Below are 12,642 nucleotides of genomic sequence, written 5' to 3'. Positions count from 1 at the left end.
TTAAAAAAAAAATCTTTATGGCGACATCCATAATCACAGCAAGCGAAACCCCAAAAATGAACGTTTAAGGTTTTTGATATTTTTTTTAGAAGTCACTGAATAATTTTGTCTGGTCTCTGTTCAGTGCCTGGTAAAAAAACCGATTCTTATCTTAAAGATAACCTTTTTAGCCTTCTTTTGAAATTTCAGTTGAATGTTTATGATTTGGTTACAATGTATTCTTCATTAGAAAAAGCCTTATTCTCGGGGAATAACTGGTTAAACCTTAAAGAGCCCGCTCCCTACCGAATAGCCCGATACATTACGGATCTAGTATATGATTTATGCAAAATGAGAACTCTCGCCTTCCACACAGTACGCAGGCTCTTTATAGACCCGGGATAAGAGGGTGAGAACTCTTCACGAGGACATGTCACAATAGATCTTCACAGATCACAGTGACGTCAGGAGCTTGAATAGCACTGACCTCTACTTCTAAGAATATGAATAAGAATCTTTCACTAGAAAATTCCGTACCGAGGAATACATTTTACAGGTTTTTTTGACGAAGAAAAGTTATTTTGTATTTTTAAATTATTAATATAAATATATTAAAATATCACAAATAATATTAGGCATATTGCGTCATTGCCAAATGAATTATTTTTGTTACGACTGATACTTACTGAACAATGTTTTGAGTTTGTCCAAATTTTTGTTGACAAAAACTGGATTAAACTCTTTAGGAAGCTGTTAAGATTAACATATTACAACAGAGACGGAGAACATTTTAGAGAAGGGAATATAGAAGTCTAGGCAACTACAGGGCGTATGACCTGTCATTGGCTGGTTTAAGTGGCCACCTTACACTGTTACGTCCACCGTTCTGCCTATATTTGAACATCTATATTCCTTCAATTCTTCCATCTGTTTATGTTATGTTCGGCGGCCTCCGTGGTGTAGTGGTCAAGACGCTTGACTCACACACGGAAGGTTCCGGGTTCGATTCCCGGTGAGAACACAAAAATTAAAATGTGATTTTTCTCAAGCCTGGGTGCTCTGTGATGTAATTCACCACTGTAATTAGGCCTCCTGGCCTGTTGTGTTGCAAAAAAAAAAAATGTAAAATGTAAATGTAAAAATGTTAGTGGAGTTAAAGAGCTAAAACCTTTATAATGTGGGCTAGATTTATCTGATTCACCCACAAACTAGGCAATGCAATTCAAATTATTAAAACCGGCAATGGTTTTTGCTTAACAGCATATATTTATTCGAGTGGTTTTTTATGGCAATTATTGGCAAAATATGTTTAAAATGATAATAATAAGGTCAATTATTTCAGAAACATATACTGGTTTTGATGAAAAACTTAATAACTACACTTGGTCTTGAAGAAAAAATATCCGATCTACATTTGACTAAACTATTCCGTGGTACTGTACTTAACTTCGCCTGCAAAATAGGGCATTCTGGTTGTATTGAGGACTCTATCAAAAGATTTGAAGACTTGGCTTTTAATGGCATTATGTAAGATTTTTAATTTTTTTATTTGTTATAATATATCTCGAGCATACAAGAAAAACTAAGTATTTTTTTTTGCAATTCTTATTTGAGAAGTTTTAGTGATGGATATAATATTTTACTGGAAAAAAAACCAAGTGTACTTATTTTTCAAAGTTAATTTACATAATTGTTAATTGAGTATTGATCAATTTAGTTAATGAACATCTGTTGCAGAAAATGTTGTCAAAATCAAAACACTTATGGAAGAAGTATGGACTAACACAATACATTTTCAATCTTTTGTTGCAAAGCAAAAGAAACATAAAATCAAAAGTAAAATAAATGGCAAAACTTTTAGTTTGTTACCGTGTTAAAACTTTAATCTTGATTTGCCAACAAATCAGAATTCTGACTTGGCCAGTTTTCCTTGTATGCTTACTATGCATATCATAACTGCTGGTGTTTCACAGGGTATCGATTTGGGCCCAATACTGTTAATCATCTTTGTTATTTATGTAATGGATATATTTCATAATGTGGATATATTACTATTTGCCGATAACATTAAGATTTTTAAAGTTATTTATACTGTAAATTATTGTGTGACTCTGGAAAGTAATTAAGATAAAATACTCTAGTAGTGCTCCACTAATCAGCTATAATTTTACATTTAAAAATGCCAGATGATGATATTTTTTAAAAATATAACATCCCATATTATTTGATGGGTAATATACAATTAGTCTCAACTTCTGAGGTGCGCGACGTAAGTGTGTCGTTTTCCCTCAGAAAATATCCATCATCTGATGAAATTACTGACAATGTAAGGCCTCGTGTTACGTGTGTGGGGGTTTAATCCAAGATCAATGACACACACACACATGTAATAAATCATTTCACCTAAAATATAATGCGACAACCGATGAAGCAAGTCAGCGTTTTCTATTGAATCTAATACAACATATTATGCAAGTCTTCCAGTATTGCACATGACGATGAGAGCACGGTCCAGCAGTACATTAATATCATTCCTATCATGGTCACGTGAAGAACAAAGGAACGTGGCCCATAAAGAGACTACAGGGCGTGGTAACGCCTAGTCAGTCAGCACCAGTCAGCCTTAGCTCAGTCAAGACTCAGCTCAACGCAGTCACTCAATTCCAGCATGAAATTCAAATGTAGTTACTTCAACACCTCATCGTCGTAACATTCGCGCGACAGATTTCATTATTTATTCCCCATGTAATAAATACGCATAAAACAGCAAATTTGTGACTTTGGTCAATCTCTAACTGGGATAGCAGCTCCAATCCTCAACAACTTCATCCTACACGTGACCAAGTTATTAAAAAACACAGATACTTTGAGAAGCCAATTAGGGTACAACTCTACAATATGGACTGCTTACTACAATTGTCACCAAAATTCTCCGGAATCGTAAAAACAATCTCTTAAGGTACATTAATTTTTAACTTGGAATTAGTAGCGAACTTTTAAATTACGATTTTTAATTATTAACATTCAATTTATTTAAACTTAACGATGGGAGAAAAGTTTTAGACCTTTTAAATTTATTCAAAATTGTAAATTCAAGAAAAAACTTAGGTTACTTGTTTTACTTACAGTTATAAAAATCTGTTTCTAATATTGTCTTTTTTTTAAATTTAAAAACATTTGATTATTATTGTAGTTATTTGGTAAAAAAAATATTTTTATTCTCATTTCAGACCAATGGTGACGATTGCCGTTTTTGTTTAAACGCGCCTCAAATTATTTCCCAAATATGTACATATGTCAAATTGGCTCTGGCCGTTAAAATATAATTATTTATTTTTAGGGTAAAGGCTAATCTAAGAGAACACGTTTATTGCAACGGCCTTCGACATGGTAATGAATCACATTTCAACTTCTTGTGGAAGAAATATTTGTCTGAGGACGTTGTCAATGCCAAATTGGTGCTACTCAGTGCCATGGGATGTACAAAAGATAAAAAATCACTGAACACGTGAGTCTTTTTCATTACTGTTAATTACTCAGTAAATTTTTGGAATAAAAGTTGAAGAAAGAGTTGACCTCGCTCTTTGATGACATTGGTCGTAGGGAGTCAGAGAGGTTGATGCATGTCGCGGATTGGAGATTCTTATTAGATGTAGAAAATAAAATATAAAAAGGCAATCAATTTCACATATATTAATTAAATTTTATATCTTTTATGATTGTATGTATGTGTATGCGCCAGTGGCGAGCCGTGATTTATTTTATAGGTAATCTATTAAAAATGTTAATTAATTTGTACTACATATAAGTACTTACATGACATGTAAGTAATGTAATTATAAATGATAATTTTTTTGTGGTTCTGTGAAAATCAACTCAAACAACAATTATTATTAACCACGCGATAAACGTAGCTTTATTCTACAATATTTTAATACAATACGTGTACAAAAGTTTATTAACAAATACCAGAGTGACATTTCGCAGATATTTTCATTATGATCTGTCATTGACAGTACTGTCGAGACTTGAGCACTGGCCGATTTCTTTTAAAATGAATAATGCCTAAAACGGCCACTGCGAACGCCACCTGTCTATGTGATACATAATATGTCGACGGTATTCCATCAAAGAAAAATAGTCCTTCGGAAATAATGTTCGAAATACTAGTTTTCAAATAGAGAATCTTCTAAAAATATTTGTAATCTGCAAGTTTGTTTTAGTACTAAAAAAGCCGACTTGGGTTAAAGACGAAAAATACAGTGTACTTTTTTGTATGGAAGAATAAGCTGAGGTAATCGGCTAGTTTCATCGTTCAGTAAGAATGGGCTGGGCGCTGGCGCTGGGCGCACTTCATATATATTTTTTTGTAGAAAGATATAAACCGTGATTTATAATAAATACCAATTACTTTATTTATTTTACCATAAACATGGTTACTATAAATTATTATTATTAAAAGTCAAATATAATGGTAAGCTGTGCATAATAGCTTACTTTGACGATTCGCCCCTGGTATGCGCGTGAGTATATATCTGTTTGTATGTGTATGTATGTATATATGCATATATAATGTATGCATGTATATGTTCTTCTGTCATTATGTGTATACTAAGTAAGTTCATATTTTATTTGTCCGTTCTTTCTTTTAACTTGTAAATTATTAATTTGTATTAAAAAGTAATTGCCTGACTTGGAACGGGTTATGCACCTTTGTTAGCTGGGCTAAAAATGTATATAATATGATAAAATTTATTAATAAATAAATATTTACAAAAATAAATTATGAGATGTAAATAGATAAATTGAGAGATGAAGAAAGATTAGCATAGTTTAGCTTTTACTTTTATTGATTTTTTTTCATATTGCATTTTTCTTATTGCATAAACCTGAATAATAATAGAATGACATGATAACTATGCCCACATGGGCATAGCCTGTGCGTGGGTATGCTGGTTTAAACAGTTAAACAGTTAAAAATGACAGCACAAATTTATGAACAAAATTAAACATACATATTGATACATACATGCACATACACATATCCATACCCAACATACACACATGCATGCATACACATATGTTAAAAATACACAAAACAAATATTTTAGCATAATTTGGATAGTAATTTTTTAATGTATTGTATTTCATTATATTATCGTCCTCGTTTGTCATTCCTACATGTATTTATGTTCTATATGTTAAGTTTCCTTAACAATATGTGTTTCTACATGTGAGCGTTGTAGTTAATTGGTTTAGTCTGTAAATATAATCTATATTCATATATCTTCACTAATATTATAAACGCAAGTGCGTTCTTGTTTGTTTGTGTTTTTTTCACGTCGCAACGGAGTGACTGATCGACTTAATTTTTTAAGGGATAGCTGGAGAGCTAAAAAAAAAACAGGCTTCTTAAAAAAAATCGCTTTCTCGGGATATTTCTTAAAGGAAAAATGAATTATTAGTGGAAAAAATATTTTATATTTAAATAGAATAACGATGCTACGTCGCCATGGACCAACGGATCGCCATTTTTTTTTGCAAAGCGATATTTGTAAGACCGGCAATTGATACGAGCTACTTTTTAATAAATGGTTGCATCGGGAAAATTCTTATTCTTAAGCACCAAAATTAATTCTTTAACAAGTTTTACTCCACGCGATTGAAGCTAGTGTAATTAGTGGAAACCAGAAGAAAAAAAACAAGTCTGTTAGGTTGTGATTCTTTTTCTCACTCAGAGCTGTATTCTTTATTCCCTCGGACGCGGAGTGTATAAATAAATATTGATAATGATTCACTTTCAGCTTCTTGGAACAAACCATAGAGGAATCCAATCCTTCAATAAGAAATCAAGATTTGATGAGCGCTTTCAATTCAGCTCTCTTGGGAAATGACGAAAATGTTGATGTAGTGTTTGAGTTTTTCAGAAAAAATGTAGCAGTCATTAAAAAAACGTGAGTTTGTCCAAGACACTATTTTATTTTTATTTTGAATCTTAAAGTTGGTACCTACACATTAAAATAATTTCTTTTAAAATGATTTATTTTTATATTATTGATGACATATGCTTTATTTTAGTTGTAAAATTGTAAGTATCCTTCACAGGAATATTTGTTCCTGTTTCGTAAAAAACAGTACGAAATTGTGCTATGTGAGATTTTTTTATCATAAACTTTTCTCTGATATCATGACAATTTTCAGGTTGATCTTAATTTTTTCCCAAAATTCAGTCTTCTCTTATTTACAATTTTATTTATTAATTTTTTTATACATACATTTCATAATTTACAAAATGGCACAAAAACACGATGACAAATTTTGCTTGTACTAGAAGTAGGGTCAGTATTTGAAGGGTCGGCAAGCCAGAAATATTAGTAGGTATGCCTAATGTTGCAATCGGTTCCTATATAAGCAAATGCCTGCTCCAAGAAACCAATTTGTCGCGGCAAATATGGTTTTCAAGTATGTCTCCCATAAATAAAAACAATATTTATGAGATAGAAAAACAGTTAAAGCCCAAAAAAAAAGTGTTCAGTCAATGAAAATATATTTAAAAATATACATATATACATTTAATGATTATGATAAAATTATAAATAATCTTATCAATTAAACTTCTTGGTTTAGTTTTACTTTTCGTTATTTTGACCAACGAGCGCTTGCGCCTAAGTAGGCATCTTCAAAACTGGTGAATTGTTTACAACATTTACAGTTTTTATACTAGTATTAACATATTTTAGAGATAATATCAAATAAGTATTTACAACTAGTTTGCTAAACAGTTTATTTTTGAGAGTTTTTGGACTGAAATTGGGATTAAGCTTTTATTATTTAAAGTTTCAAGTTTCATTGATAAGTTTCTTTATAATTTTATCATAATCATTAAGTTTGGAGTTTAATCAAGAAATATCAACAGAAAACATTAATATTATATTCACATTTACTTATAAAATATATATTTGATTTATAAATGATTCAATGGAATAGCATCTTCAATAAATTTTTAGATTCCTTACTTCCAATGTCTGTCAACCAAATCGTAATTCTCTTTTTCAATACTGTTGGTTTATCAGATTTCCAAACACACGGAATTTTTCCTCATCATCACCTCCCTAAAATCAGTGTTGAACAGTCCAACGCGTTTGTAAACCAAATGCAGCGTATTTCAACATTTGCATTAAATATTTCATGTCGACCATACCAGAAATCGAACCTGGACCTCAGGCATGGTTGGCAAATTTGCCTAACACTACATTACGAGGCGGAATCATCCGTAGTCCATTTCTTTTTAAAGCATTTTTACCCGAGAACAGCCATCAAGTCGAAAACACTCGCCTTGGATTATGGTTTTTTTTTCACATACAGAACTAAAATCTACATTTTTTTTGTAATTCTGTTAACAAATATGTTACTAACGGAAAATAATATTTGTTGACAATTATTTAAAGTCTATGTTAAAATCTTTTTTAATTTATATCCACGATCTCTTTATTAACTCTTAAAATACTGTAAAAATTATTCCCTTGCGCGCGGTGTTGCAACATCGTATTACCACAAGCAAAAGAAGGAATATTCTAAAGTTCAGACATTTGAAAAAAAAAACATGTGGACCTACTGTTTAATATTAATTTATAAATACATAATTTATTTTTGTTACAGCAAAATAAATTAAAAATCATAAATATGCCGCTCATTTTAGATGGGTGCGTCCCCCATCAATAACCGACTGAATGTTTTTCATACGAACATCGGCCACAGAACAGCGTCTCTGTCGTCTTTCTTATGAATTTTATCTTCATGCTCTCTTTTACATTGATTTATTGCTGTACTGGAGTCACGTTCATTATTCGCGTAGCAAGGATAAAATATTTTAAGTATTAAAATCCAGCAGAGTTAAGCAAATTTTGCTTTCCAAATCCGGTGTGAAAATGTCCATTTGAAGATTGCCAAAACTACAACTTCACAATTTAAAAGAATAAGAGAGATATATCCAGTCTCGTATTGTATATAGGCTAGAGTGATATTACAGCCACACAAGAGTTAAAATATTTGATAGTTTATTTGAGAAAAAAATACAGAGAAGTTAGTACAATAGCTTTTAATTAAAAATGACTTATTTTTAGGTACGGTGAAAAACTACAATCTGCTTTATCTTCTATGATTGGTTCTATGAAAGGGACGCAACTTCAAAGGGTAAATAGCTCCATCTGCCAATGTTTTAAAAGAGATGAAGAACCTTTTTGAAAAGGGAAAATGAAAGAAATAGTTATCAAAAGATTTGTGTTCAGTTGTAACTGGTTATAATCACCTTTTTCACAGAGTAATATTCTCCATTTGTCATTTGTGTGAGCATCCTCACTTATCAAATTCGTAAAATATGTTGATTTTTGCTAAGCACGTTTTTAAAGCGAATAATCCATTCAATTTTTAAATTATGAGCTCTGTAATTGCCTTTCATGTTCCTTGCTCAAAAAAAAATAAATTACGCTTGCATATATTTTTTAAATATTCAACTTCACGAAATAATATTTCAATAATACTACAACTACTACTACTACCATCACGCAATTTCCCCGTAGGGATAGACAGAGAGAACGGACCGCCACACACGTCTATCCTGGCATATATTCCTAGCTTTTTCCACATTCACACATCTTGTCATACATGTTCTTCGGTTCTGTCTACTTTTGACATGGCCAGACTTAAGATTTTGGTTTATCCTAACATGCCACGTCTTCCTTGGTCGTCTTTGTCTCACGTTAACGTTCATTTTCACCATATGTACTTGTTTTACCATTATTTTGTCGTTCATTCGTTCTACATGACCAAACCATCTCAGAGACTCTTTCTTAATCTTATCAATTATACTTGACTCAGATTTACACTTTAGCCTGATTTCATCATTCGTAACCCTGCCATATATTGATTTCCCACAAATTAGTCTAAAAATATCGCATTTTAACCGCGTTCACTCGGCTTTCATCCTTCCTCTGCCAGTTCTATTTTATTCATATTTTATATTTATGTTTCATTAACATTTTTAAAAATAAATGTTTTAATGGTTAAAATATGCGCATACATTATTAAATTATAATAAAGGCTTAAGTCCCTTGTTTATGCCCATACATTTTTATTTGTTTTTTGACTTTAGCATTTCTGAAAAGTTCTTCTAACTTTTGACCAGTCAATCATTCCTTAACGCTATAATTGGAGATTGGGCATATAACGATTCTGTTGGCTTATGTCATAAGCTTTGATTTTCTATCATTTTTTTTGATTTTAGGTTATGGCATTCTTGAAAAGTTCATCTGATCTTTCAACCAGTGAATACGATTCTGGCATGGCTGCTATTGCGCATGCAGGAGTAAAGCTCGAGTGGGCAATAATGCATAGGAACACGGTTGAGTCTTGGCTTGACTCTAAATACAGCGGGTCTTCTGGAATAACTTCATCTTTGGCCTCATCAAGACAACAATAACTGATGTTTTTAATAACTTCACGTTTTGGTGATGTTTTTTTATCAAGCAAAATGAAGACCTTACTTTAAGTTCGGTTACGGTGCTGTGGTATACTTACGTGTACGTGTGGATCTAATAATTGTTATTGATTATATATATCTACGCCACTACCCCTGGATTCCCATTCAGTTCATTACGGGCACTTAATGTTTGTATCACCAATATCAAAAACGCGTTATACTTTTCCGTTTTCTTTATCAAGTTATTATTTATGTCACACTTTGTTATTATTACTGAATTGCTATGATTAAACTTTTGTCATTGTTTAATTGAATCTGTATTTTTTAAACCTAAAAATAATTTCAACTTTCGACAACAGCTTCTAAGATACCACAATAAAAACTTAGCTCAGTTCACTAAAAAGAATCTGTTTTCTTCCATTACTAGCTCAAGAATTCATCATGTATTTGAGATCAGCATACGGTTTGCTTCTGTCAACTTAATGTGTCTCCTAATATATTGATATAGTATACGAGTACAATTTACATAACCAATACATTTTAAGAATTGAACAATTTTACATTTGAGTCAACGACGCAGATTTTGCGCATATTTCATATAAAGCATTTAAATACTAAATACTAAGATAACAATGTTTTGAGTATGTCCAAATGTTTGCAAATGTTTGTAATTAACCTAAAATGACAATTCAGTTGCAGTATTAAAGGTATATGTAAGCATAATCATAAACGAGTATGTACATATTTGTTTATATGTAATCTAATATGTGTTATCATTATTAAATGCATTGTAGCTTATTAAATCTGCCTTTTTGAATAGGTAAAAGGATAAAATTTGAACAGGTTGTGCCATGTTAGATGGAGACTATCATAAACAGAGAAAACTCCGTTTTCATTTTACATTAATTGATTTTATATGGATTCCTTGTTATTAGGTATGTAGATTATTTTTTTGCTATAAATTTATAAATAAAAAAAATAAAAAATGTGCTATTACAAAATTCATCAAGTTCATCAATTCATCAATTCATAATTATTTATGTTTGTTTTTTTTTAACAAAATTTTGAAAAAATTCTCTTATTTTTAAGTTTTAATACTTAAAATTATTAATCGACATTGATAAATAAACCACAGAATTTCACTGGTTATTTGAACAATAATAAAACAAATTAATTTGAAGTTTTTTATTTTTTATTTCACAACTATTAAGTACATAAAGTTTATTCTACGGCTTAAAATATTAAAAAGTATTTACTTAAACTTAGTTGTAAGATTAGAAACGCTAAAAGTCCTTAAGTTTAAATATTCAAACATTAATTTATAACCATTTTTACTCAATTTTGCCTTAAATTTCCTCCAATGCGATTCAACTAGAATTATATTTTAGGACATTAAAAATATAAAAAAATTCAATGAATTTATTCCTTGTATGGAAAAATCACGTATTTTCCCCTTTAAAAGGGGTATCATTAAAAGTGTTACCCTTATGTAAGGCCTTCCCAATATTTTATTAATAAAATGTTTACCAAAATTGACTTTTATCTAACACTATTACATTTTCCTGTGTGATTTCTCTCTAAGTATTTGTTTCTTAAGATGTAAAATGAAAAACTTCAAAAAAATAATAATCATGTTTTGTATGTAAGGGCGCACACGTCATAAGTTGGATAATGCCTTAATATGACGAAACGCGTCATAATAAAAATGGAATCTTCCAATTAACCACCAACACTATAAACAGTTTTGTATTTACTTTACAATCATACTTTACCATATTACAACCGAGATGAAGAAAATTTTAAAGAAAGGAATATAGAACTCTTAGCAACTACAGGGTTGATTGGCTGTTTTTGAATTTGGACTCACTCAAAACATTGTTGATAAATCCACATTTTCCAAGATTATAAAAATATTATTTTCAGACGCTTTGCCTAGTATGTAGGTTCAATCAGATGAATATCACCCGCATCAATAAAGGTTTCTCTTCTTTAACTTTACAAACATCAACGGAAAGAAGAATCGAAGTAATTTAGATGTTTAAAAATAGGCAAAATGATGAGTGTCACACAGTGTGAAAAATGGCCACTGAAACCCGCCATTGACAGATTATAACCCTTAAAGATGCCTAGATTTCTATATTCTCTTCACTTAAATGTTATTTATCTCTGTTGTAATGTGTTTATATTTGCGACTCCCTAGGGGGTTGACTCCAATGCTTGTCTACAATAATTTCGACAAACTCAAAATGTTGTTGAATTCCACTTTCTGTAATTTATCAAAAAGACAAATATTTTTTTCAATACACATATAAATTATCTATTTCTACGATAGTGCACGAATTTCAATTTAATATCTAAAATGTTTAATGAGAAATATGAACACGTTTTTAAAAATCGTTAGTTTTTTACAATGTTTTTAGCCAATTCAAGATTGATTATAAATTTCAAGACTTTGTTATAAATAAAAATGATGCTCACAGTAATATTACACATTATACATAAGTATTGTTTTCCAACTTTGATATAAATATTTCAGTTTTGAATTATTATGTGGTTCACTAACTATGTAGTTTTATAATAAAAAAATATTTATACATAATTAAGCAAGTTTAAACTACATTAGCTATTCGATATTCTTTGCCTATTTCATTTTTATGTTTTTTTAGTTAAAACCTATGAAGTATATTTCCTATTTATTTTTTAAATAATCATAAATGCAACTTGAACTATTCGTGAATCTTATACCTAAAATATTATATTATACAGTGCGTAAATGGCGATGTTTAGTAACAATATCAAAAATGACATTTCTCAAATAGTTCTTGGACGATGCAACTTCTTTACTTGTTAAAAAAATCATACCTATTATGTCGTCATCATTCGCAAATAATTCGCCAAACCTAAACGCCAGCCCGTTTCAAAACATCCTTAGGTTTCGTCGAACAGGTGCAGTCAAATTTTTCGAAAATCTTTATCTTTAAAAAAACATTAGTAAATATTTGTATATAATCACTCACTGACTATGCTTCTTTCGGGCTCAGCCTCCGTACCGGCTGGGCGTGAATTATAGTTTCTCTCTCCAATCGTAGCTTAAAATTCGAAATTAAATTGTAAACTGTTAAACAAACATTGTGTTAGTGTTTATAAGTGGTCGGTGTGTAGACAAAAAGTGGAAAAAGAAGACT

The 12,642-nt window shown here is 30.7% G+C and overlaps 1 protein-coding gene across 1 annotated transcript; it reads left to right on the top strand.

The window, feature by feature from the left end:
* The first annotated feature begins 1,327 nt into the window (after positions 1–1,327).
* On the top strand, positions 1,328–9,880 carry LOC148280686 (membrane alanyl aminopeptidase-like). The gene is made up of 5 exons (XM_088227992.1): positions 1,328–1,506; positions 3,320–3,487; positions 5,784–5,933; positions 8,103–8,172; positions 9,263–9,880. Exons 1-5 carry the CDS (start codon positions 1,340–1,342, stop codon positions 9,455–9,457), a joined length of 750 nt encoding a protein of 249 aa, XP_088084118.1. The 5' UTR covers positions 1,328–1,339; the 3' UTR covers positions 9,458–9,880.
* The last annotated feature ends 2,762 nt before the right edge of the window (positions 9,881–12,642 follow it).

This window comes from Micrasema longulum, unplaced genomic scaffold (assembly GCF_059751315.1).
Source record: "Micrasema longulum isolate JH-2025_06_02 unplaced genomic scaffold, ASM5975131v1 h1tg000551l, whole genome shotgun sequence".
Classification (NCBI taxonomy): domain Eukaryota; kingdom Metazoa; phylum Arthropoda; class Insecta; order Trichoptera; family Brachycentridae; genus Micrasema; species Micrasema longulum.
This window is presented reverse-complemented; position numbering and strand designations above follow the sequence as displayed.

What these genes read in the sequence shown, in the direction of transcription:
- LOC148280686 (XM_088227992.1), top strand. Translation starts at nt 1,340, where the DNA reads ATGAAAAACTTAATAACTACACTTGGTCTTGAAGAAAAAATATCCGAT. An exon ending in TTGGCTTTTAATGGCATTAT is followed by an intron (nt 1,507 to 3,319) that starts GTAAGATTTTTA and finishes ATTTATTTTTAG; the next exon opens with GGTAAAGGCTAATCTAAGAG. An exon ending in GATAAAAAATCACTGAACAC is followed by an intron (nt 3,488 to 5,783) that starts GTGAGTCTTTTT and finishes ATTCACTTTCAG; the next exon opens with CTTCTTGGAACAAACCATAG.